This window comes from Lacerta agilis, chromosome 17, assembly GCF_009819535.1.
Source record: "Lacerta agilis isolate rLacAgi1 chromosome 17, rLacAgi1.pri, whole genome shotgun sequence".
NCBI classification, from domain to species: Eukaryota; Metazoa; Chordata; class Lepidosauria; order Squamata; family Lacertidae; genus Lacerta; species Lacerta agilis.
Window position 1 is genome coordinate 28,762,548 of NC_046328.1, and position 27,120 is coordinate 28,789,667.

General features: G+C 49.4%; 1 protein-coding gene and 1 long non-coding RNA gene across 3 annotated transcripts; one reads left to right on the forward strand and one right to left on the reverse strand.

Annotated features, from left to right (window-relative positions):
• Nucleotides 1-1,999: 1,999 nt before the first annotated feature.
• On the reverse strand, nt 2,000-12,953 carry LRRC71 (leucine rich repeat containing 71). Of its 2 annotated transcripts, XM_033174256.1 has the most exons (17): nt 12,646-12,953; nt 11,909-12,027; nt 11,199-11,311; nt 10,096-10,131; nt 9,873-9,990; nt 9,669-9,744; nt 9,466-9,540; nt 8,737-8,805; nt 8,165-8,324; nt 7,082-7,165; nt 6,807-6,896; nt 6,077-6,235; nt 4,684-4,789; nt 4,505-4,593; nt 3,883-3,991; nt 2,478-2,593; nt 2,000-2,290 (listed from the first exon to the last, which is right to left on the reverse strand). In XM_033174256.1, the coding sequence occupies exons 2-17, from the start codon at nt 12,000-12,002 to the stop codon at nt 2,165-2,167; spliced, it is 1,620 nt and encodes a 539-aa protein (XP_033030147.1). In that variant the 5' UTR covers nt 12,003-12,027; nt 12,646-12,953; the 3' UTR covers nt 2,000-2,164. The 2 variants fall into 2 exon arrangements, with proteins under 2 accessions (XP_033030147.1, XP_033030146.1); XM_033174255.1 differs by lacking the exons at nt 8,737-8,805; nt 10,096-10,131; nt 11,199-11,311; nt 11,909-12,027; nt 12,646-12,953 and having other exon boundaries at nt 9,873-10,050.
• A 12,827-nt stretch (nt 12,954-25,780) lies between these two features.
• LOC117039224 lies at nt 25,781-26,907 on the forward strand. Its single transcript, XR_004425734.1, has 2 exons — nt 25,781-26,183; nt 26,812-26,907. It is a non-coding gene; the product is annotated as an uncharacterized LOC117039224 (long non-coding RNA).
• Nucleotides 26,908-27,120: the final 213 nt, after the last annotated feature.

Genomic DNA, 27,120 nt, shown 5'->3' on the forward strand with positions numbered 1-27,120 from the left:
CTTGTTTTGTGTGCTTTATCCTGCTTTTTACTACTGGCCTTTGGAAGGTCATTCCAAGGGTAAAGGAGCCTGGGTCTGTGCGGGGAGGGAGCTCATTTGCAGGGGGATGCCAACAAAGTGGAAGAAACTTTACCAGCTGCTGGGTACGCATGTGCACTTTTCTGCTGTTCGATCTGCTAAAAGCCAATGGTCATTTTCTTCCTTTCAATGGTATAGGGTTTTAATTCATTCATTAATTAATTTGCTCTCCTGACTGTGTAGCCTTTTCCTTTTGTCATAAATTAATGCCCAAGTTTGATCAACTTGTGGGAAGCAGGTGTGGTGTTGGCATCTCTTTGGGAAATGAAGCTGCTAGCTACCATGATCGCTTGCCACAGGCCCGGCAGGGGGAGATCTGGGGGTGCCACCGCCCCTCTTCCAAATGAACTTCCTTTCCTGCAAGACTGCAGGGGAAGCAGCGGGCTGGTGTTGTACCAACCCTCCTTGCTCTGCGGTGCTCTGGCACTGTGCCACCTTTTCACTTTTATTAAGGTGAACTGGGCCTTTTCTGTGTATTCTACTAAACACCCCCTTGATCCGCACTGCCACCATAGATTTTTTTTTTATCTGAACAAGTCAACAACCCTTACGTAGCCAAGGAAGAGGCATGTGACAGAATACGACTCATTTATGAAAGAACGCTGAATGAGGACTTCAAGATGCCTCTTGAGTACATAAGTGTATGGTTTCAAATGTCCCAGTATCTTATCTGTCCCTTTATTACAGTTCCAACCATGGCTATTATTCTGTTCTTATGCCACTCATCTAACCAACCCTGCTTCACATCCACCCCCAGCTCTTCCCTCTCTGATCTCCAGGCTCTAACTGACTCTCAACCGACTCCCTCCCAGCATTCAAACCACTCTTCAAACTCTCAGCCAATCACTGCTCACCATTCACTCTGGTGGAGAACACACTGTGTTCTTTCTGGGATAGTCTGTCCACCTTTGGTCCGCACCCTGCACTCAGCTCTCCCCTGTGGCTTCTAGATGTCTGCAGGCGACAGGATCCACAACCCGGGAAACAGCTTCCACTGTCTGGCTAAACAAGGCAAAGGTAGCTGATGGGTCTCAAACCCCCAAGCTTTAGCGCACTAATAGGGAGTGCAACAGTCAAGAAAGCGGTTTCTAAACATGCTGTAGAGCAGGGGTCCCCAAACTAAGGCTTGGGGGCCGGATGCGACCCAATCGCCTTCTAAATCTGGCCCGCGGATGGTCCAGGAATCAGCGTGTTTTTACATGAGTAGAATGTGGGCTTTTATTTAAAATGCATCTCTGGGTTATTTGTGGGGCATAGGAATTCGTTCATATTTTTTTCCCCAAAATATAGTCTGGCCCCCCACAAGGTCTGAGGGACAGTGGACCGGCCCCCTGCTGAAAAGGTTTGCTGACCCCTGCTGTAGAGGGAAGTGAGGGCTGGATGGGTCTCGCCAACAGGGGAAGGTGAACCTCTTTGTAGCAAACTCCTCTAAGGGGCAGTTCTCTTCCAAGAGCCTCCCCTTTCCCAAAGGGAGAGGGGGCTTTGGGGGGTCACATTGTGTCCATTGTGTGTGAGCAAGCGAGGGGGGAAACATCATGAGTGGAGTGTGTTGGATGGGGTGCAGCAGGTTGGGGTGGGAATTTTTACCATGGTCTTAGTGGCCATGCCATATCCCCACACCCCAGGGATGGCCCCATCCTGCCACAAGAAAGCAATGATCTTTGGGGGAGGGGGTCTCTCCTAGATGTCCCCAAGTCCAGCTGTTCTCAACCTAGGTGAGGCCTCTTTTTTACTCCATAACCTGGATTTTATGCATATTATCAGGCAGGGATGGTGGATTTGGAGTTCTCCAATTCCATTATCAGCAGGATAAATATTGCTATGACCCTCTGACTTGGCAGTCCCATTAAGTCAGTTCTCTGCCTCTCATCCACAGTGACTCCTTCCCCTGAATTAGTACAGGATCCTGCACCCTTAAGTAAGGAGGTGAGCATCAGGTTTATTTTCACTTCTCTTGAATTGGGGTGGGAAGCAGTTTCATCCCTCTCCCTGTGTTCAAATGACGAGTGATGCTTGAATCCAAGGAGCGCTGTGAAGAGGCCAGCAGGATCATCCTGGATTTTTTGTGTGCTCTCCAGCTAAAGCTCTACGCCGCCCCAATCTCATCCTCTGCCAGCCTGGCCGCTGTCCCTGACCTGGGAACGGGGTCACGTGTCCACATGAGCTCTTGGATCCTGGCATAGGTCTTGCTGTCCACTGGATAGTTGTTTTTCTGAAACAGTTTTAAATGATCCAGGTGAGGGATTGAGGGAGACAGGTACCTGCAAAGCTTGTGGTACCAATAAGGCTCCCCAGCTCATCCTCAATTCCATAAAGGAGGGCGGGTGCAAGTTTCAGATGGAAAGAGAACCAGGCTCCAAATGGTCAGCTGTTCTCCCCATCCACATCCCCAAACTCACCGCCAGTGACAGCCGCAGGAGGCCCATCGGCCCTTTGCCTCCAGGAGCCATCTTAACACTCTGCTGTTCCAAAGCGACCAGAAAGGCCTGCAAGCCCTTCTCTGTGATTTGGTTACCTGAGTTTGGGCACAAGGCAAAAGAAGAGAACTAAGGCCCGTGGACCGGATCTGGCCCAATTGCCTTCTGGATCCGGCCCGCAGACGGTCCAAGAATCGGCGTGTGGATTCTGATCATTCGGGCTGCGAAATTCCCCCCCAGAGCCGTCTCATCCATAGAAGCCGGTGGCGCGGTGCGCCAGGGCGCTGGGCGCCCCAGGGGCACCCCCGCGAGCCCGCCGGCATACCGGGCTCCTCCTCCCCAACCCGCCCCCGCCCCCACGGGCAGGCGGGCTGTAAGCCGGCCGCCCTCGCCTCCCAGAGCCCCAGCTGGAGCGCTGGAGCGGCGCGGGGCTTTGCGGGACCTTCCAGCACTCCAGCTGGGGCTCTGGGAGGCGAGGGCGGCCGGCTCGCGGTCCCGCGCGCAGCCGGCCGCCCGCCCAATGCAGCGCGAGCTGCCCAGCAGCGCCGCGCCGTCCAGCTGCGCGCGGAGCGCGAGCCGGCTGCCCTCGCCTCCCATCCTGGAAGCGCTGGAAGGGCGCGCAGAGCCCCGCGCCGCTCCAGCGCCACGCCCCTCACCCCCCGCTCGCCCACCCCCCTCCCAAGGGGCGGCAAGCGCGGGAGGGAGGCGGCGGAGAGGCGGCATGGCGGGGGCGCCGGAGGGATAGCCGCGCCAGGGCGGCAGATCCCCTTAAGACGGCTCTGTTCCCCCCCTCCACACACACACACTGCGGCGGCACCTCCTCCCTCCCTTCTGCTGGCTTCTCCCTGCCCTGCCTAGAGGAGGAAGGGGGCTGGGCTTTGTTAAGGCGCGGTTGGCTGAGCGCCATTTTAAGGAGCCCCTCTCCGGAGCCAGCCCTTTCGCGCTGCTCATTGTCCCTCCGCCACCCTGCTGCTCGCAAGGCACAGGTAAGCAGCCACCGGGGCTCGTCTGGTGCTTTGGAGAAGGGAAGGGAGAGTCAGTGGGGGGGAGTGCCCCCCCCAAGGTCTGAGGGACAGTGGACCGGCCCCCTGCGGAAAAAGTTTGCTGACCCCTGAACTAAGCTCAGGATCTCCCTCCCACTTCGGAGGGTGCTTGCTCCCATCCCCACCCTCTCCTAGCCCATCTTTGGAACTGAATGGAGCCGGCACAGCTGACCAAGCACTTGGCTCTGCCGAGAGCCATCTACAAATCAGGAAACAACAGCGGCTGGGTCAGCCGGCCAGGAGCCCCAGGAAAGGCCTTGTCTCCCAACAAAAAGCCGCTAGGCAAGTCACCCTCTTCTCCCCGTCTGGCCCAGCCCAGCCCTGCTGCTCCAGGGGAGACGTACGGATGAGGTTCAAGTAGATGAGGACCCGGTTGCCTGGCAGGAAGACTTGCCCATCCCTGTGCTCTGCTGGCTCCAGCAGTGGATTCAACATCTCAGTGGGCTCTATCACCTGCCCAAGAAAGCAGAAAGGCTGGTGAGGCGAAGGCACCATGTAGGAAAGATGGCAGCCATTCAACAGCTTGCTGAAGTCCTTGACTCTAGAGTAAGGTTGGGGGGGGGGTCGTCTATGCTCCCTGGCAGGAACTGGCATGGCCAACAGTCAAGGATAATGATGATGGGAGCTACAGTCCAGCAACACTGGGAAGGCTATAGATGTTTCCCAGCCCTCTCCTACACACTCTCAATGTGTGGGCATGTGAGGCTGGAAGGGGTGGTGTGTGGATGGGGCAGGGAAGAAACTACCACCACCCCTGGCTACTGGCCATTATTGCTCTTGGGCTCTAAACACACAATCTGGAGGGCCACAGATGGTCCCTGTCTGAAGGAGGAGGTGAAGGATCTTTGCCTTGAGGTTTGGCCGCTTGGTGTCAAGGAAGGGTGAGAGGCTGGGGCTACCAGTTTCCTCCTTGAAGAACTAAGCCAGGTCAAGAGCCGAGTTGGACGATGCTTGAATGAGCCTCACCTCCACTTCTATGACTTGAGCCCGTTTGTCTTTGGTGCCTGATTTTGCTCCTTTGCCACGGGCGGCTTTCTGTTCGGCAGGAGGGACCACTGTGGGGGGGGGGAATCAAGAAGGCTGTGGTCAAGCAGCCCTTGCGAGGCCCCTGAAAACAGTCCATAGGGAGGGGGCTTTCAGGGCACCTTTCTTGGCCTGCTTGGAGTCTTCCTTCTTGGACTGAGCTCCTGGTGTTGCTGCTGCAGCTGTTGCTGCACTGGCCTGGCCCTTGTCGTCCTTCTTAGGAGGTTCCTAAAAAGAAGGGAAGTTTGGGTGTTGTTGTTTTTTATAAATAAGTAGTGCGTAGTCCCTTCCCCCACCCCTCTAAAAAGGGTTCAAATCTAGGGCTGCCATTTGTCTGGATTTTCCCAGCTATTACTGGGATTTCAAAGGCAGAATTGACTCCTTGGGGGAATTTCCACTTTGTCTTGGATCTTAGGCAAGTCAATCAAAGAAGCGCTTTTGGAAAAAAATGCTTTAAAAATTTCGGGTTTTCCTAAAAAGAAAGAAAGTTCGGGGTGTCCTGGTTTTTACTTTTTGAAATATGGCAACCCTATTCAAATCCAACCCCACATCCAGAATCACACCTCAGCCAAATGCGCTGGTGGGAAGGGAAAGAAGAAGGGGTCAGGGCTGAAATCACTGGGGAGGGTGAAGGGGATGTATCCCAGACTGGGAACCCAGTCTTGGTGCTCCCTCCATCCTTCATTTACTAAAGGAATTCCACAACTAGAAGGGGGTGACACAAAGCAGTAAACAAAACCAATGAGAGACAGTAAGAAAGTGGAAAAGGTTTTATATTTCACTTTGCTAATTAAAGTGGCAGAAGTGGGTGGGGGAGGGGATGGTTGTCAGGGGGTTATATTTAGAGGCTGGGACAGTAGAAGGGAAGGATCAGGGGGTGGGGAGGGATGCAGGCCCGCTCCTGGCAGAGGAAACTGTGCAGCATTCAGGAGGAGGAGGATGGGTTCATTTTGATCCTGCCTCAAGGGCAGGCTTCCTCAACCTCGGCCCTCCAGATGTTTTAAGACTACGGTTCCCATCATCCCTGACCACTTGTCCTGCTAGCTAGGGTTCATGGGAGTTGTAGGCCAAAACATCTGGAGGGCCGAGGTTGAGGAAGCCTGCTCAAGGCGGCTTTCAGGCTAAATGGCTTCCACACCAATTAGCAGCAGAGCAGAAAATGAGGTTAGCAAAGCACATGAAGAGTCAGTGGAAGCAAAAGTGAAAAGCAGCAGCCAAGGCTAGGGAGGATCAAAGGCTCTTCCCCTGGCTCTGAGATGCTATTTGTGCAAATGGGGTGCCACCACAGAAATGTCCTTGCACCCAACTGTCCCCAGCCTAGCCTCTGGAAGTAGAGAGGCAGAAGCCTTGGGAGATAAACAGCAGGAAGAGAATCAGCCTCCCGGCAAGAAGGAAACCCCATCTCTCCCCTACCCACTGCCTCCCTCAACCACAGTGAGGGCAAGGCCTTTCAAAACAGCATTCCTAGGGTCCCCTCATTTCAGACTGTCTCCTGGCTTGCTCCAGGGCTCTCACTTTCTCTTTCTCTTTCTCCTTCTCCTTCTCTTTCTCTTTCTCCTTCTCCTTCTTCTTAGTGGTGGCTTTGGTGGCCTTGGCTGTCTGCAGCTTATCGATGGTTGTGCTGCTCATGTGGCTCGAGGGGCGTTCGCTTTTCAATTCCGCATGTCTCTGTGGCTTGAGAGAGAGGAGTGGAAGAATAGCATGGCAGAAATGGCCCTGTGCTGATTCCCCAGCCCAGTGGCAGCAGAGATGGATCAGGGTAGTCTCCTACTGCGAAAGCTCTGTTACTTATTGCAGGAGACTCAGAGGGAAAGGGACAGCGAGAGAGCTGCAATGTGTGGTGCAGCCATAGAGGGAGCCTGGCTTTGGAAATGGAAGGACTGACATGCATCCTAGCAAACTGAACGCTGGTTCAGCCATTTGTGGTCCCTCTCTATCCATACTTCTGGTAAGTTTTACAGCTTTTTAAAATTTAATTTAATTTTTTTTAAAAAACCACTACACAAGCAACTGTGGTGCATCCTAAAATAAACAACAAAAAGTGCAAGAACAAGAAGAAACAGTTCCAGATATTTAGGGCTGGTGGGCAGTTTCTCTATGAAGCCATGGCAGAAGCAAGCCAAATAGCTCTGGGCACAGCCAGCTTCTGCTGCAAACTTTCAGGCCCTAGAGAGGGGGGTTCTGGAGCAGCTCACTCATCCACCCCCCCCCCACTTCCTCTGGCACTTCTCTCCTTCCTGCTTACCAAGCGACTTCTTTCCTGGCCCTCCTTCTCCAGCAGAAGCCTCCTCCTCTCTACCACCTCCATGTGTGTGAGGGCAAATGGGCCGAGAACCTGTGGAGTGAGCAGGGCAAGGCTCAGTTGGGACCATGAGATATTCCTTCCTCCCTGGACCTACTTGCTGTTCTTGCCCTGGCTGCAAGATGTTTGATGTTGTCAATCAGGGCTCCTGTCCCACACATCCCATTCCCCCAAAGGGGAACCTCCTGAACTGCTTGAAGGGCTACAGCCAGACTGACCTCTGCGAGCTTCAGGGCTCCTTCATCTTTGATCTGGTTGTGCGCCAGCGACAAGGAAAGCAGCGAACGATTGAGCCGCAGGCCCTGTGCAGGGGCCGGAAATAAATGGAAGAAAAAGCATAGGGGGGATTAAGTGGCTGGAAGCCAAGGGACCGGAAGGAGAGCAGGGTCCCATTCTCAGGGAGAGAAGGCCCCGGATGCTGAGCAGTCCCAGCACTGCAACCACCCTGGCCAAGTTGAAGATGCAACTCTCTGAGGCTTCCAAATACTGATGGGCAAACTCCCAATTTGTTCTGTGAGCACTGTTGGATGTGTCTACGTATACCAGTGTGATTCTAGGCAGCGCTGCCAGTCCAAATGGGTTGTGAAAACCAAGGATGCGTTCCCACTGGACTTTTCAAAACAGCAGCTGCCTCACTGGTCAAGGGCTGCCCTTCTATAACAGTTGCATGTCTGCTTCACTGGGGACCCAGCAACTGCTGTTCCTATTTTCCTGCATTCCAATCCAATATGAGTCGCCTTTTGCCAAAGGAAGCTACCTTGGAAAAAGGGCACCCTAGCCAATGGCATCTTCTGCCTAGGTCACAGGCATGGCCAAACTCGGCCCTCCAGCTGTTTTGGGACTATAATTCCCACCATCCCTAGCTAACAGGACCAGTGGTCAGGGATGATGGAAATTGTAGTCCCAAAACAGCTGGAAGGCCAAGTTTGGCCATGCCTGGCTAGGAGAACCACTACGCCAAAATTACCAACATAGACTCTTCCAGCCACACCAAGGGAAAAGGGCAAACTGCTACTGGATCACCAAAGAGCCAGTGGTCAGCTGTAAACTGACAGTGGGACTGCACTCCCACAGAGCCTTTCCTCCATCCTGACAAACCGCTCTCTCCCATCTCTTCTGTCTTGGAATGCTATTTCTAAACCACCTCCCAGTCTGTCCCTACAGCACTCTTGCCAGAATCTCCCACTCCTGGCTTTCTTCGGAGAAAGACACCCTCCCTCCCCTGCCCCCCAAGAGCAGAATGAAGGCCCCTGTATCCTCCGGCCTCTGTCTAGGTGCAGAACTGCCTCAGGCCTCCTCACATCAGCGATGTAGCCGGCGCCCACATCAGTGATGTGGTTATAGCTGAGGTTGATGGAGACAAGGTTCTTGTTTGAGCTCTTGAGAGTAGAAAGCGCCTGCCCAATCAGTAAGGCCGCCTCGTCATCGATCTCGTTGCTCCGGAGGGAAATGTGGGCCAAGCTGAGAGGAAAGGAAGGAAATGAGAGGCCACTTCTCAGCAGGACTGGGCACCCAGCTGCCCTAGAGAGGGCCTGGATTACTGCAGTTGCACGGGACACATATTTTTCTGGCTCTTGTCTTGCCTTATGCCAAGTCAGACCACTGTCCGTCTAGCTCAGTATTGTTAACACTGACTTGCAGAGTGGCTCTACAGAGTTTTAGGCAGGAATCTTTTCTCATCCCTGGGGACTGGGCCTTGGACATTCTATGCTACTGAGCTGTGGTCCCTCCCCCAATAGTTGCCTTTGGGCTCTGTGTGTGCTAGAGGCAAGAGACCTCCACGCACACCCGCATGTACACACCTGCACCCAGACACACACAGAGCTCAGTCTTCCACTCCAAATCTCCCCCCAGGCCTCCCCTCAGTTCTCACTTGGTCTCTTCAGAAATCAGCTTGTGGTACAATCGCTCACGCATAGGGTTTCCCTCCACAGCCAGTGTCCTGCGAGCAGAAGGAGAAGAGGTCTGCAGGGGGTGTGGATACGCTCTCATTCTCTGCCCACCCAATGCATATGAGCCACTGTCAGGCATTTGCCCCTTTCTGTTATTCTGTTGTTGATGTTATTTTTAAAAAGAAAAAATCAAGATGGTGCTTGTGGGATCAGGTAACCGGGGCATTCCTGCAGGCAGGAAGTGGGTGTCAAGACTGAACACCTTCCTGTCTATGCCTGTCTGTGAACTTGGCTGGCTAAGCCATCTCTTCTCAAACTGTGCCCCTCCAGATGTTGTTGGGCTCCAACTCCTAGCAGCCCCAGCAGCCAGCATGGCCGATGGTCAGTCAAAGATCATGGATGGTGGGGGCCCAACAGCATCTCAGGGCATCAGGTTGCCCAAAGCTCCCTAGTGCCAAGGGGTCCAACTCAGCCCTGGCCCCCATTCACACAATTCTGGCTCACCTGGGCCCCTAAAAGCCCAGACTTGCAGGCAGTTCATCTGTCCGAGAAATGTGTTGCCTTCCTCCTTGCCTGGGCCTCAGCCCTTACTCCTGCCTGCTGCGATTGACCACCCCGTCTGCCTCTGGACTCCCAGGCTGTTGCCTCATCACTTGACAGAGGGGAGGAAACCCTGGCTGAGGTCTGACAGGCCCTGAGCCAAGACTTACTTGAGTGTGGAGCAGGTTGGCACAATGGAGAGGAGAGAGAGGAAGGTGACGTCTGTCAGGCCAACCTTCCAGAGCCTGAAAGGAGAGCAGAGTGGATGAAACTTGGGAATACAGAAGTATTCCCCTTTAGCCTGCAGGAGGATGTTGGGTGAACCACTAGCCTGAAAGCTATGCCCCCTGCCCCAGGACTTCGTGGCACTCACCGAATTGCTTGGAGGTGGGAAAGAGCTGGCAGGCACTTGGCAAAGATACCCAGCATCTTGTCTTCAATTTTCCAGTCTGCTGACAGAGAAAAGCAGGTGGGGCTTTGTTGGCCTTGAAGCCCCTAGCCCACCCTGCTCAGAGGGCACAAAGAGAGGAGACGGAAGGTTTGTGTGGACCAGGGAGAGGGACACTACCTCACTCACTCCGGATGAAGATCTCCTTAGTGGTTTTGGGGTCCTCATGTTCCAAATCCACCTGGATGGTGGGGCGGAAGTAGGCATACTTGTACTGGATCTGTGCAATGATGTAAGGACCTTCCCTCTCGACCAGTGGGTCAGGCTCCTCTGTGGAGACAAGTCAGAGCTCACCAGGTTAGCAACAGGGAGGAAAGAGCCTGGCAGCTTCTCTCGTTGGTCCGTAAGGAACAAGACGTGGTTCCAGGAGGGAAGCTAAGCTGGCACCCTACAGAGCACCAGACGTGGCCTCCTCTCTGCTCAGTGATAATCTTACCTGGCCTCTTCCACCTTATCTGATGTCTCTCCATCGAGCAGCTGCCTCTTTGGTCTGGCCATTCCCAAGAGGGTAGCATTTTGCTCTCCCATCTGCCTGCACCCACCCCCAAAGTGGAAAAGTGACTGTCACCAACCTGGTGCCCTCCAGATTTTAAACTTCCATCAGCTCTAGCCAGCATGTCCATACAATGCTGGGGCTGACAGGCGCAAAGTGTGCTGGCTGAGGCTGATGGGATTTGTAGTCCAACATGATCTGGAGGCCACCATGTTGGGGAAGGCTGGTCAAGTGCATGCCTCATCTCCTGTGAAAACGGATGTTGGAGGTATAGATAGCTTCAAGAGGTGGCCATCTTTACACAGGAAGCTGAATTGTATCGAGTCAGACCTTTGAGGTCCACCTAACCCAATCCAGACTTCACTGACCAATAATGGTTCTCTCCAGGGTTTCAGACCAGAAGACTTTCCCAGCCCTACATGGAAGTGCCATTGGGGATTGAATCTGTGACCTCCTTTCTGCAAGGCAGATGCTGTGCCACTGAGATACGCCTTTTCCTCTAAAAATAAACTCCAGTCCTCATGGTTCTGATTGAGTTAAAGAGGGACATAGGAAGCTGCCTTAAAGCGCCTGAGATCATCGGTCCCTCTAGCGATTACTGACTGTCAACAGCTTTCAGGAATCTTTCCAAGCTCTACTTGGAGATGCCTGGGATGTTTATCATACTTTATGGAATTGATTGCCCCCATATTGGTAACTGAGGCAGTGTAAGAAAAATGCTACCAGGTTCAGCATTTGAGCAGGACGCACTTGTTTGTTGTCAGGATTATGCCACAGAGAACTAGCGATATCCAAGGGGGCGGTGGTGATAGCACCGAGAACTGCCTTAAACTCTCCACCCCCAACCCCAGCATTGGGTTCGATTAGTAGCTCATGTGCCTCATTGTGAAGTGGGGAAATATTACAGAGGATGTAAAGCCCAATGAAGTTATTGAGAGAAAAGAGCGCCACTCACCCTGGACAGCGAAAGAATTGGGGTGTGGCCTCGGTATAACTTTTGGGATCTCTTGGAATCCAGCCCGGGTGCAGAGCTCCAAGAAATCCTGCTCCAGGATCCCTGTGCACTGGTATTCCTCTGTGAAGAAAGGTGAGAAGCCCCGGGAGGGCTATAGATCAGGGGTCAGCAACCTTTTTCAGCTGTGGGCTGGTCCACTGTCCCTCTGACCATGTGGTGGGCTGGACTATATTTTTTGGGGGGGAAATGAACGAATTCCTATGCCCCACAAATAACCCAGAGATGCATTTTAAATAAAAGCACACATTCTACTTATGTAAAAACACCAGGCAGGCCCCACAAAAACCCCAGAGATACATTTTAAATAAAAGGACACATTCTACTCATGTAAAAACACGCTGATTCCCAGACCATCCACGGGACGGATTTAGAAGGCGATTGGGCTGCATCCAGCCCATAGGCCTTAGGTTGCCTACCCCTGCTTTAGAGAGACCAAGCAGCTGGCGTTCAGGTCCTAAGATTGCATGTGGGTGGTAGCAACTAGCGGCTAGAGTAGAGTGGAGCTGGGATGCAATCCATGCTCAAGTGTGGAACTCAACACAGCAAGCCACCATATATCAGCCATGCAGGACCGTCACGAGACTGAAAACTTCCCTAGAGAGTGGCAGAGTCAAAGCAGAATGAGAGATGGGGGGTGGGCGGGGTAGATCTTCCTACCTTCCCCATGTTCAGCCCTTCTGGCAGCATTCCTGGCTTCTTCTTCCAAGGCTGCAGCCTTGTCCTTGGCCCCCCGCTCTCCCTTTTTCCCCATGGTGCCCCTCCCTCTGGAAAGGACTCTGTGGGGACAAAGAAATGAACCATGAGATTCTAGGAAGTGGAGGGGGCTAAGGTCCCTGAATGGGTACAAGAGCTGAAAGATGTGAAGGTTGGGGGGAGGGAAAATAATGAATTCTGAAGGAGGAGCACAGAGATGGGGGTGGGGTGGGGCTTCAAGGTCCCTGAGATTATGACTGATTTTTTTAGATGTTGAGGATCCCTGGAGGGGGGATCTGTTAGAGGCAAAATTCTATCAGAAGGCTCTCTCCTTGGCTGAATGGAGGAGGGGGTTTCTGTAGCAGTGGGTTGGGGGTCCCTATGAGGGTCTGGAAACGGGACAAAGAGGGAGCAATTGAAGGTCAGCCTAGGGGATACGTGGGGTGGAGTCCCTAACAAACAGAGGGGCCTCAAAGTTGGTGCTGGCGAGTTATTAAGAAGGAACCTAAGGGAGATGGGGCAGGATTTGAGAGGGGGGCTGAAGCTCTCTAAGGCGAGGCTGCGCCCACTTTTATTGGAGAAGGTGAGTCTCCCTGCCAAGGCCACGTGACGCACCCTCTTCCCACTCCCCACCTCACCCCGACCCGAGCCTCAGAGGTAATAGCGGTATAACAATATCGAGGTCAGCCACCTCCCTCAACTCAGCTCAGGCCTCGGACGGCTGTGTAGGCCGCGGTCGCCGTGGCAACCAAACCCCGGCAGCAGCTAGGCGGGGAAAGAGGCAGGGCAGGGGCGGCTGCAGCGAGCCCCGTTGGCCACTAGAGGGCGCAGGAGCAGCGCCGATGGCCAAGTCAAGGCATCCCCCTCCATCCACCTGTCACCTGCTTGCCAAAGGGCGCCGCCGCCACGCCTGCAGAACGGGCACGTGTGAAGCTCCCCCAGGGTCTCTCGGGGCCCGCTGTGCCCCCTGCAGTGGGGAGAAGAGGGCTAGAAAGAGGCATATTCCCTTTTCCGCTTTCCCTGACCTCCCCGATCATCAAAATGGCTTGACCTGGGTGCTGCATGCTATAGCTACCCCCCTGCCTGGGGAGAGGTGGTTGGGGGAGGAAACTTTTGGTATGGGGGGGCGGAGCAGAAGACCCACTCTTCCCAACCCTTCCCCAAAGGAGCTGACAAGAGTACAGGTTCCCCCATCTCCCCTGTTCATACAACCAACATGAATGGGGTGGAGGGGGAATAAATATGGAGATAGAACCAGACTTTCTCCCTAAAATCTTCTCTAAACCCCCCCCCCATCCTTTCCATTTGACCTTGCTTAGAAGCCTACACACATACATACACTAGCAGGGAATGCCTGGTGCCACTCACGGATTTGTAGAAACAAAACTAAAAAGTGCTTTTAAAATGAGTACAGTACAGATTGTTATTTGTGAGTGTGGGCTCATCATGCCAAAAATCAAGAGAAGTCATGCCAAGGGCATGTTTCAGTCTGCCATCTTGAATCAAAATGGTATCCAGTATCCAAATGTCAATGAAGACTGCCACCCCACGTTAAGAACCTTCATCCCAAATTTGGTGATGCTGTCTTGGTTGGTGGCTGAACCTATGCCCCAAAAGGGCTGAAGTCATGTTTGGGTCTGTCATCTTGAATCAAAATGGCACCCAGCATCCAAACATCAATGAAAGCTACTGGTCCCCATCCTTGGGAACCCTTATGCTGAGCAATATCTTATGAGGGCAAACCTATGCCATAAAACAGGTGAAGTCATGCCAAAGTGACATATCAGTCCACCATATTGAGTCAAAATGGTGGCTAGTGTCCAAACATCAGTGACAACTGCCAGTCCCACCTCAGGAACCCTCATGCTGAGTTTGGCCAAAATATATAGAGAGGTGGCCAAACCTATTGTCAGAAAGCATGCCGGTCAGTAAATCCCACCGTTCAAAGTTGGAGTTAACTCTTTATTAGCAAAAACACAATCTTCACAGACATGGCTGAGTGTCAGGCCTAATGAGTGCAGGTCTTATTCCATGAAATCAGTTATTGGGGGGGATTCTCTTAAAGCACTGCAGAGAAAAGAGACATACAGACCCCCTCCCCACCCCAAAAGTACCCACTTGGCTGAATGAACTGTGCATTTTTATTATGTAAATGTTATGTTTTGTAACTTTTGAATGTTGTGACCTGCATTGAGCATGGCTTACTGTGAAATGTCAGCACATAAATAGGTGATGCTGTGTGTTTATATAACATGCACAGACATTTGCATTAGCACGCTGTGGGGCTGTGCCTGTAGTGTGCAAGTGTTGTTCAGAAACCAACTTTTGTATTGGCAAACAAGGATCATTTTGCATTATGTCTGGCTCCTGCGCCTGCTTCTAAATCTGATTTTACAATACCAGTTTGTTTCTGAATGTAGCTTTTAAATGCAATGCTTCTGCTTTGTGTGGTGAGCTGCTTTGGGAGCACCCGTTTTTCAAAAGCAGATTGCAGATTTTTGGTAAATAAAAATAAACCACTAGTAGCTGTCAGCCCATCTCTCTCATGCTGTACCTTCTTTGCTGAGGGTAGGCCTTGGAGCACAAGAAGTTTTGCCCAGTCTGGGACAAATGCGAAGAGATTCTCTGGTATGTAAAAGAGGCAGAGAAGCTGGTAGAAAACAAGCAGTGCCTGGACAAATATTTGAAGTACCTGGACACCACCTCTCTGGAACAGATCAGCAACCCATTGGTGACAGAGCTCAAATGGCCTCCCTTTCCCCCTATACTACTCTTCCACTCTTTTAAATGCTGCCTCTTTCTGCCCCTTGACCTCCAAGCTGTTGCATGATTCATGAGGAACCCCCTGCGTTTGCACATCCACATAAACAGTGAATGTGAATCCCAGTAAAGCGGCTGGCCCAGATGGGGTGCTGGGGATAGTGGTCAAAAATTGTGCTGGTCAAGTAGCAGGGGTCCTGACAAGAATTTTTAACATCTACCTGCAAACGGATTGTGTCCCATCATGCTTAAAAGCAGCTACTATTGTCCCAGTTCCAAAGAAAACGGCAATTACCTGCCTGAATGACTACAGACCTATTGCATTAACATCTATAGTGATGAAATGCTTCAAAAGACTGGTTCTTCAACACCTTAGAACCTCCTTTCCACCAGACTTTGATAAACATCAGTTTGCCTATAGAAGAAATAGGTCCACAGATGATGCAATAACTACCGCCTTTAATCTTGCAGCAAGTCATCTAGAGAAACCAGAGAACTATGTCAGGATGTTGTCTATTGATTATAGCTCGGCTTTTAATACCATCCTTCCAGACACCCTCATTAAAAAGCTGACTGTAATGAAACTTTCTTCTACCATCTGTGAATGGATTAAAGACTTTCTGATAGATCGGACACAAACAGTGAGGATTGGACATGTAACATCTAATTCCTTAAAAATCAGCACTGGCACACCACAGGGATGTGTGCTAAGTCCTTACCTGTATTCATTGTGTACATATGATTGTGTATCATCTGACCCATCTACTGCAATTATTAAGTTTGCAGATGACACTACCATAATGAGTTTAATGAGACGAATCAGTGTATAGAGGGGAGGTCCAAACTACATGGTACCTAGGGAACAACTTGCACCTTAATATCACCAAGACAAAGGAGATGGTGTTGGATTTTCGGAGGAAGAGGAGAACTAGCCCCACTGTACATCGGGGAGGGCTGTGTGGAGAGAGTCTCTTCCTTTAAATTCCTAGGAGTTTATCTCAGTGAAGACCTTACTTGGAAAATCAATACAACTCAGGTGGTTAAGAAAGCCCAACAGAGACTCCACTTCCTCAGAGTATTGCGAAAGAACAATGTCAACCAACATTTGATGATCTCCTTCTACCGATCCACAATAGAAAGTGTCCTTTCATACTGCATCACGGTGTGGTATGCCGGTTTGACAGCCACGGATAGAAAGTGCCTACAAAAGGTGATGAATACAGCACAAGATATTATGGGCTGTCCCATGAATCTGCTGGATGACATCGCGGAAGACCATTGCCTCAGGAGAGTGAGGGAAATCCTCAGGGAAGATTCTCATCCTAGCGAGCACTTCTTGATCTCCTGCCCTCGGGCAGAAGATATAGAAGCATGATTAGTCGCAACAGCTTCTATCTGTGGGCTGTTAGGCTACTGAATGAAAAGATAACAACAGGGCAACTGACTTTCGGGTTAGGTGGGTGTGCGTCAGTAAACGAAGGGAATTAAGACTAAGAGAGCTGAGTAGGTGGTGCTTGTGTAATCTCACTGTATACAAGTTGTACAAGTGACAATAGAGTATTTAAATAAACAGTTGAGACAGAGAACCATATACACCACCTTGAGCTGCTTAGAAAATGGTGGGATAGAATGAAATGAAATGCAGGGGCATGGCTAGCCAAGGATCAAAATGCCTCTGATCGCCACAGGACAATAAATGGATAGAGTGGTCTTTTAAAAGCGGTTTAGCACCCAGAAATTTACAACTCCAGTAAGGTAATGCTCAAGGTCCAAAAAGCAAAACTGTAAAACTTGATTTAAGGGAGAAAATAGTATCTGTTCTGAGGCCTCATACAAGGCCTACTCTGAAATGGCAAAGGGAGGCCTAGGGCAACAAAAAGGCACGAAATCTGCTTTCAATATGGAAGGTGATAGGGTGTCATAGGGGTTTACATAAACTGAATGTGACGAGCACTAGCCTCAGACTGGGCAATTGCTCTAGTCTTCTTTGAAAGATGATTTGACTCACTATTGGGAGACTTAAGGAAATCTGCAAAACATCTAATGAAGCTATGAATACAGCCCTTGAAAATCAATCTGAAATTCAGCTGTTTCAAAAGGCAACTGACGATCTAGCACTTAAGCTAGAAGAAAAGACAGACAGAAAAACTTAAACGTTGTGGTGAAAAAAGTAGAAGGGGGAGATATGGTTCCATTTATAATCCACTGCTGTCAGTGGATTTAGAGGGGGCTCATAGAGTCCCAACTGGGAAAAACAGAGCAGGTGAATTCCCAAGGGACATTGTGATCCGGTTTGAGCACTGCAAGCTCACTTCAGTTTCTCAGGAAGTGATTACTAATGTTATTAAGCACCTTAGGACAGGTAAATCACTGGGACCAGATGGTTCTCTGGAGAATATTACCAAGTGTTTCAGACTGAGCTCTCCCCATGGTTTGCAAAATTATTCAATTTATACATTATTATACATCTTAGAAGGAGGGGGGTCAGTCCCACAAACATGGAAATGTTCGCTAACCCTAATTTTGAAGCCAGAAAAAAAGTTTTCACAAAAGTGAACTCATACAGACTGATTGCACTTATAAATGCTGCCATTCAGTGTCAACAGTACTGAACTAGATGGATGCCAATGGCGTGATGTGGTATAGGCAGCTTCCTTTGTTCCTCTGACTTAGGTGGGCCTTTGGCCTGATTCTGCAACCGAACACACTCAATGTTCTCATCAGGGTACATGAAGCAGGTTAACAACAACCTCTCTCACTCTCTGTGCTTCTGTTAGACCTGCATACGTTGCTGTTCAAGGATCTGCTGGTGTTCCTGAAGCAAAAGGGTGCGAGGCTGGTACTAAAATGCCACAGCAAGAGGGTGCTGGGCTCCCAGACACCAAGTCACCAAGTACTGTAGATGTTCAGCCCTGCTCATGGATGAAAAGGGAGACCATACAACCATGTTTCCTTGTTTAAAGGTTGTAAACTAAACAAGGCAGCCCTGGCGTGTTGCCTCTTCCTCCATCTTGTTTCTTTTCTCCATTCAAATGTGTGAGTCCTCTTCATCATTTCCACCTTTGAACCAGGACCCCAGATCTATGAGCTGGTGGCTTCAACATATTCTAAAACGAAGATGTAAGGTTTTTACCTGCTGTTTCCTACCACCCCATTTCCCCTTTTGGTAGGAGGGAGTAGAAGATGAAGATGGTAGCGAAGGGTGTCCTTCGTGGTCAAACTGCTGAGGTGGAAGGAGAGGGTTGAGGGGTCTTGGGAGAACAGCCTTTTCCTCAGGAAGACTTCAAGCGAGCTTCCAGATGGCGGCCATGGCTTACGTCACAAACAGATCAGATTTTGGACCAGACTTTTCTGTGTGCAGGTGTGGCATGTTTATCTTCCACATTTTCCTGCTTTTTCAGTCAGGCGTGTTTGTTGCTATTCTGCTGCTTGCTACTGAGGTGTGGGTGAAGCTTGATGGGTGGATGGTGCAGTCTCCCCTACCCTGAAGCAGAGAAGCAAGATATGCAGGAGATTAGGGACTTCTGGTAAGTGGCTGATAGACACCCACACACCCGTAAGCAGCGAAGATTCGACAGGGTTGCAAGGCAGTCTGGGAGTATCCTGCTCATTTCCTGCCTCTTCCTGTGAAAAGACCAGGGAGGGAGGGAAGGTCTTCTCTGTTGGCAACCCTCCTCCCCACTATTGGCTTCTTTCCATTTTGGACATTGATGGGGTGGCTGTTTTGGTTTAGACTCTCCAATGCCTTTCTTTCTCCCCTCCCCCCCCCACAGCAAAATGTTTCCCAATCGCCACCCTGTCTAAGAAGAAGCTCCCAATGTTATTGAGCTGGAGGTCAAAACCTGGGAGGAAGCCCTTTGTCCTGTTTTGTCATCTTCCATACACCTCAAAGGTTCAGCAGTGGCCCTGGATGTCTCACCCAAGATTATCTTCCATACCGTAGCCATACGCCCTTACCAGAGCATGTTGGGTTCGCGTTGCGCCAAAGGGAGGGATCAAAGGAGTCAAAAGACACTTCGAGGGGAAGCTTCAGAGAAATAGTTTTATTTTCTACTCCTTAAGACAGTAGAAAAGGCAGTGCATGTTGTGTTCACTGCAAGCGCCCTGAGCATCAGTTACACACAGTTTATATACCCTTTAAACCCCTCACTCTCCCTCCCGGAATCTGCCTCTTGTACATAACATCCTTGTACTTATAAGGAACATTTCCTGTTCTTGCAGTCTTAAGGCAAAATACATTTAGCCCTGAGTTGGTTCCTGTGCCAGCTTGTTTTCATACGCACTTTACCAAGGCCATCTTATCTAGTCTCTGTCCAAGACAGGTCTTACTTTCCCTGTACAAGGTTGACCTTCCACTGTTATCTTCAGGCTCTAGTCACAGTTTACACAGTTTATTCCTGTCTCCTTGAGAAAAAGTTTCATTTTAACAGCATACAGAAAAGCTTCTACTTAAAAGAGTCTCTATAGAAAAAGAGTTCTTTATACTTCGGAACTAACAGTACATTCAACAATACATTCAGGTAATTATACCCAGGTTAGCTAACTCCCCCTTTTAGGTTTGTCAGGTTTGTGTAACCCCTTCCTTCAATACCATCAAGCAGCTCTCACAGAAGCTCAGCAGGCTGAAAGCAAGGAGTTGGGGGTGGGACGGTGCTCTAACAGGCCAAAGGAACGGGGATGTGGGAGACTTGGTATTCCATTCCACTTCCTCTTATGAAAGTTCTGGCCCATCTGCTCAGATGGCATGCCTACTTAATCAACGAAAAGGTTAAAGTACATAAAGGTTTTTTGGGTCATATAATTAGGAAATCAATACAGTACAGCGGTACCTCGCAAGACGAATGCCTCGCGCAACGAAAAACTCGCTAGACAAAAGGGTTTTGCAATTTTGTAGGTGACTCGCAAAATGAAATTTTCTATGGCCGTGACTCGCAAAACGAGGCATTCGTCTTGCGCAGTACCACTGTAACAGAGAGGATAAAGAAGTTGGAGAGCAACAGCAAGTAAAAGGCACTTGCTTTTTTTTGCACGCTGCATGTTGCAGCGGATCGCGGGAGGCGGGGAGGGAGGAGGAGGAGGAGAAGGGGAAGGAGAAGGCGGCGTGCGGGAGGATCTTGGACTCAGAAGAAGAAGCGCTTCTTCTCCCTTTGCAGGTTTGCAAAGACAGGGCTTCGCTGGAGAGAGGAGGCGGCTGTTTTGCGCGGGGAGAGGGCAGCGCTGGAATGCGATTTGCGGGGTTTTGCTGGTGGGAGCGCAAGGGCGAGCTATGGATGCCGGGGGTTGCTGGAGCAAAGGCACTCTTCTCTCTCTGTTTGTGTGCATGCGTGTGTTTGGGGATAGGGCGAGCGGCAAGCCCATCACCATCGTAATCACTGCAGTCGTAATTCTTCTGATCGGGAGGCGGGGTGGTGTGGTGGTGGTGGTGGTGATGGTGGAAAGGACTGGGGCTGCCCCAAACCCTTTGTGGGGCTGGCAGGCCCCGGGAGGACTTGTCGGGGGTTGTGCGGCGTCTCAATCGACGCTGCTTGCCGCTCCGGTGGGCGCGCAGGGAGTGGTGGCCGCCTTGCCATCGCCGGCTGGGGGAGGGATACAGGGGAAACTGGCATGGTGACGGCTGCCCATCTCCAGACCCCCCTCTCCCATATGCTACGTGCTACAAAAAATACGACCCTAAACCGTTTTGCCGTCCAAAGGTAACTTGGGTTTGGCGCGGCGAAAAAGAGACTGCAACTTGTGTGCTTGTTCACTTTGGACGTTTTGCATTTCAGCGTTAGAAGCGGGAACCTGCTGCTGTGAGGAGGGCGGCGGCAGCGGGAACCTGAAGCGGAGTGGCTCCTCCTCCTCGTCTTCGCCGCGGCTCTCGGAGGGAGTCTGCTTCCCCCTCAGGCACAGCTCCGCTGCCCTTCCCTTCCTCCGGCTGCTGCTGCTGCTGCTGCTGCTGCCGGCAACAAGCCCTGACTTTTTTTGCCCATAGGAACGCATTAATTAAATTTCAATGCATTCCTATGGGAAACCGTGCTTCGCAAGACGAAATTTCCGCAAAATGAAACGACTTGTGGAACGAATTAATTTCGTCTTGCGAGGTACCACTGTATATAAAATTTGGGAGAAATATAAGAAAATTCTAGAACCAAAAACTCCATTGTGGGCATCGCCGTTAGAAATTGTAGCAATTAAAAAATTAAATATGAGAGAGAATTGAGCAACCTACAAAACATTATTGCAAGAAGAAAATGGAGAATTGAAACTAAAGGATTATTCAGAAATTAAACTTCATGTTTACGATTGGTTCCAGTATATCCAAATTAAATACAGATTAGTGAAAGATAAAAAGGTAGGATTTGAAAAAGAAATATCCAAATCTGATAGATATTTAATTCAAGAAAAATCTAAAAATATATCCAAATTATATAATCTGATCCTGGAATGGGAAACAAAAGATGAAACAGTCAAAGCTTCAATGATTAAATGAGCACAAGATATTGGCAAAAACATGTTTGACCAATGGGAAAAATTATGGCAAAAGGACATGAAATTCACAACGTATTATAAATTAAAAGAAAATTTTCTTAAGATCCTACATAGATAGTATTTGACGCCCGATAAAATTGCCAAAATGAATAAAAACTGTAGCAATATATGTTGGAGAGGCAACTCGACAATAGGCACCCTATTCCACGTATGGTGGAATTGCCCAGATATTAAACGATTTTGGGAGACAATCTATAATGAAATGAAAAAAAATGTTTATATTGGGTTGGGTATTGTGCCTGAAAATTTAAAAGAAGTGGATAAGGTGCTTTATTTATATGCAACGGTGGCCGTGAGGCTGCTCGTTGCGAAAAACTGGAAAAGTATTGTGATTCCAACAAAAACAGAATGGCTTACCAAATTAATAGAATATCATAATTTGACCAAGATAATGGGAAATATTGGAGGGGTCTCAATGGGCAGGATGGAAAAGGAATGGAAGGCCTTTAAGGGATATATACAAAATTACATTGAAAAGCCTGAACTCCTATCAGAATGAAACAAGTTCCGTGATAGATATGAGTAAGAAGGAGAAAAGAAGGCAGTCAAAATACTACATTATGAACATTAGAATTAATAGTATACAAAAAGGAACAATGGAAAACAGAAGATACTGCAGTTGAGAGGATTGGAAGCCCAGCACTGGGTGAGGTGAGGGGTGGTGGAAGTAAAGGGTGGTGGAGGGGTAAGAAAGCACACAAATATTGATTATAGTTATATCTGAATATTTTTTATCCAATGTATGAAAGAATGCACAAATGTATTTTTGTAAGTGTCTGTTTGTATATTTTAATATCAAAAAATTTCAACAATTTTTTTTTTAAAGTTCTAACCCATCTGCACATGGCCTCAGTTGTGAGAGGCAGGTCAAAGGGTTGAAATGGAGGGGGAGAGTATGAATCATGTGACTCAGAGCCAGAGAGAACAAATTGGTGGAAGCCGTGTGTGAGTGTGTGTGTGTTGGGGGAAAGAATCAAACAAATGAGTTCAAGAAGGCACAGAGGGTGGTCTCCAGTGGTGCCAATCTCCTAGCTGCTCTTCCAGAGCAAGTCATTCAAGTAGGCTGAGAAAACTGAAGAGGTTTCCACTTTCATTGTGTAAGTATTGCAAGTCCTCACCTCATCCCACCCCACCCTAATCCACATATGCTGTTCAAGAGCTCCCCTCGCTGTTCACCTAGACTCAAAAGCAAGTAAGTGGGATGCATCCAAGCCTAGAGTGTCAGGTATGCTCCTGTAAAGAGAGAAGTGGCTGAGAGGCCCAAAGCTGGAGAAGAGAGCAAATGGAGGGGTTTTTGAAAAACCCTTGACCACCACTACCACCCCCCTCCCAATATTGAGAGCCTTCACCTCAGTGCTGTGATATAAGTGAGGAGCCTGTGGGGTGTGGGATGGGGAGATACTCCCATTGTGAGTCAGACTGGTGGCTGTGCTGTGCTTGGCCGTTGTAAAGTATCTTCTCTCTCCTTTCTAGGCTGGAAGGCAGCCCTGAAGAATTTTACACTGGGGCAGAAAGGAGATTCTTCTGGTCCAAGCTACCCCTCAGAGCTCCCTCTACCCCTCATCCCCAAGAAGTTGTTCCCACCTTGCCCCACCAGGAGAAGTAGCTCCCACCCTGCATCCCACCAAGAGGAGAAGCCACTCCCATCCCCCAAGAGGAGCCACTTTCACCACACCTATTCCAGACAACCGCCAGAGCAATTTGTTTTACCACCATCTCTGGCCAAGAGGAGGAGCTGGTGACACACCACCACCCTGCAAACATTCCTCCTCTCCTCCCCCCCCCTCACCAGGAGTAGTTGTGGTGGCTTCAAGACCAACTATGAACATTTTGTAATAAAAAAAATAAAAATAAAAAGACAGGCCGCTGCTCTTTAGGATCTCGCGCCTGCCTTGGAAACAGGGCCCTTGTTGGTGTTGCCTGGCCAGAGGAAGCTGGGAGGTGCTTTCTGACTTTCAGTTGTAAAGGTCTATGTGCGTTTTAAGAAAATGAAATATTTGATCTCTCATCTGTGTAGCTTTTTCATTGTGTCAGAAATCAGTGGCTGAGCTTGAGTAGTTTCTGGGAAGCAGGCATAGTGGTGATGGCCTAGTTGGAGTCTGTTTGCAAAGTGAAGCTTTTGCCATGATTGCTTGCCCCAGGCCTGACAGGGGACGACCTAGGGCCACCCCCTATGAGATTCCTTTCCTTTTAAAAAAATATAGTATTTATTAAGTTTCCATTTTATACTATTAAAATACTTTCATATTTTTCCAGTTTGTTCAAATAAACTGTCGACCTCCCTCCCTCCCATCTTTTTTATATCATAGCATTATATACTTCTTCCTCTTTACATTTATGTCCTTTCCATTGTCAAAATTTTTAACCAATATGTATAAAGGTATATATAAAATCAACACTACAGTACAAGTCTTCTTAAATAAGTCCTGCCAGTGTTGTTAATTGCTTGCAATTGTCCTTTGTAATAAAGTACAAGTGTCTCTGCACCCAGTCCCTGTGTCCGTGGGATTGCGCTACTGCGCATGTGCCCCATGGACAGCCGTTGGGACTTGGAGCGCAGACACTTCGGGCGGCCGGCCGAAACTGTTGAAGCGGCGGGTGTGCGCGGGCATGCGGCGGGTGTGCGCTCACGCGAGCGATGTGAAGCGAGAGCTGCTCGGTCAGCTCTGCGCGTGTTCCCGATGTTGCTAGGGCAACAGGGACGCTATGCGCAGAGCTGGCTACGTCATGCGGCTCTCGCGTTGTTAGAAAAAAACCCGAGATAAGCGAGAGCTGGTCAGTCAGCTCTGCGCATGTCCCCGACGTTGCTAGGGCAACAGGGACGCAGAGCTGACAAAGTTTCTATAACTAACCTTGAGGCAGCGTCGCCTCTGAAATTCTGTAGGACAAAAATTTTTTTTTAAAAAAAAACCACACTGGTGTGATCTATACCATAAACAAACATTGCCCAAACTCTTTAGAAAGTGATAGTATTTTTAAAAGTACTGAGAAGCACTCTAGGTGCCCACCAGTCCTTTAAGGTTCTTTTGCAAAAGAAAAGTGATTGCAATATCAAAACACAACTGCATGGTTGTCCACTTTTTTGTACTGGAACAAGTCTGTTTTTAAAAATGTTTGACCACATATGTTCTAGTGCCCGTTAATTTAACAGGTTTAATGTCCAGTGTTGTATAAATTTACTTCCTTTCCTGTGAAGCTCCAGGGGAACAGACGGGTGGAAGGGATGGGTGTTGTGCCAACCCCCTTGCTCTGAGGTCTTCTAGCACTGCTCACTCTTCCCTGTGCCATCTTTTCACTTCAAATTGTACTGCTATGAGCTGGGTCTTTCTTTGGTACCCTACCAAACACCCCTCCCCACCCCGCTGCCAATACAGGCCACTTGGATCGGAACATAAGAATGTAAGACCTCTGCTGGATCAAGCCAGTGGCCCATCTAGTCCAGCAGCCTGTTCTCACAGTGGCCAGCCAGGTGCCTGAGGGAAACTCTCAAAACAGGATCCCAGCACAAGGGTACTCTCCACCCTTCTACCACTGCTCCAGTCTCCAGTAACTGGTATTCAGAAGCATTACTCCCTCTGACTGTGGAGACAAAGCACAGCCAGTGTGACTAGTAGCCATCAGTAACTCTTCACCCCTTACATAGACTAGGAAGAGGCATGTGGTAGAATAAAACTGATTTGTGAAATAACATCAAATGAAAAAAACAAAAAACTAAATGAGGGCTTCAATATGCCTTTGACTACATAGGCTTATGGTTTCAAATGTCCCAGTATCTTATCTGTCACTTTATTACACCTCTAACCAGGCCATTATTCTATTCTTATGCCACTCATCTAACCAATCCTGCTTCACATCCAACCCCAGCTCTTCCCTCTCTGATCTCCAGGCTCTAACTGACTCTCAACCGACTCCCTCCCAGCATTCAAATCACCTTTCAAACTCCTGCTCAGCCAATCATCACTCACCACCAACATTCCACCTCCCCCTTCCTATTGAACATTACCTTACATCTTCTAATATACCCACCTATTTATGCAATGTCATCTCAATTACTAGTACATGTGGACATGCATTATTCTATACAAATGCGCCAGGTGAACACAAGGAGCACCCGCCTCAGCCCCTTGTTCAGAGAGTCTGTCAGGGAGGAGAAAGGGATTCCCACATCTCTCTACCTGGAGATAGCAAACAAGGAAGGGCAGTTAAAATTATAATATACTGGAGTGTAGCAGTTTGTTCCGGACCAGGGTTCAAATCCACACTCGGCTGTGATGCTGACTGGGTGACCTTGGGCCAAGTCTCAGCCTAGCCCTCATAGGGCTATTGTGCAGATAATTTGGAGGGGGGGGGGAGAGCGCCACATACAACTCCTTGAGTTATTTGGAGGAAAGTTAGGATTTTCATGTAATCATAAAATTAAGCACCAAGAAAGGTCCCTGGGAGCACAGGTGTGTCTTATAAAAGATGCATAGATGTTGTGAATGTGGGTGTGTACCCGAGTTGAAAAGAGAAGTTGGTTTCGTAATACAATGAAGCCCACACTAAAATTAAAAGGCTTGCCTTATTTCCTTTGATGTCCCAGAGGCATGTGAGGCTGGGGGTGTTTAGGGGAACTAACTATATGGGTAGCCTAGATCCAGCTGCCTGGCCCAACTGAGAGGGCAGGGTGAGTGGTAAATTAAGGGATAGGCCAGGCTCTGACTTCACAACCGACAGTGGGATCCTTCATATTTGTTTCCCAGGAGGCCTGGTGAGGAGTCTGCTTTGAGCCTTGGACCAGCTGAAAGTACAGACACTGGTCTTCCTTGGCTCACTTGAAAGTGCAGACATCTGTCTTTGGATCCGCTGAAAGTGTAGATATCTGTGTTCCTCAGTACAGTTGAAAGTGCAGGCAATTTGTCGTTTCCCGTTGCACAATGGGGGGCTGTTTGTCCTCTTTTCACAGAAGGTAAAGTTGGGGGATAGGGGAGAGATCAGTTTCTAAAGATGCTCATTGGTTATTTGACCCTTCTAACTCCCATGCTGGCTGGGGGCTGATGGGAGTTGTAGTCCGACAACATCTGGAGGGCACCGGGTTGAGGGAACACAAAGGCCCTCCTGTCAGTTGGAGGGTAGAAGTGGTGGTGGAGGAGGAAGAGACACTCCTCATTTGCATTCAACATGCTTCCTGTCATTTATTCCCTCTCTTCCACATCTACACTGTTCACTGCTAGCCAAAGTCATGGAAGAAGCCCCAGAGGGGCTTAAATGCAGCTTGAAAGCCTTTCATATAAAAACACTTCCTTGGGTCCCACTGAGGTATCATTGTTATTTATTAAATTTATTAATCACTTGTTACTAAAGTGTCTCAAAGCAACTTAAAATAAAAATACAATAAAATCAAACAGTAAAATATACATAATATGCAAAATGTCTGTCCGCCAATGATGTGACAACAGAAATCCGTGTCTCCTTCCTGAATGCTACATAAACACTGAACCCCCTAGAAAGGTCCAAAATCTATGTTTGAGGCCGGAGGACCTTTAGCAGACCCTCTTTTGACACCCTGCCTCTCCCATTTCTTCAATCCCCCACAGGAACATCGAGACCTCAAACTTGTGGTCCACCTCAGACCCCTCCCTCCCCTCCTTGCTGGGAGACGACCTCTTCTATGTGTCAGACCTGAGCTCACAGAAGTGGAAAGACACTGTCGGCCGCCATGTTGCATCTTCCCTGCCACAGCGGGAGGTCGACCACCAGGAGGCCATCAATGGTGAGGAGGTCATTCTGTGGTTCATACTTTGGGTTACCCTCAGAAAGTCATGGGGCTCTAGAAGGATCTCAACTGACTTTAAGCAAAAGTGGAAGAAGTGCCTAGTGAGATCTCTCCTGGGAAGTGGGCCCTT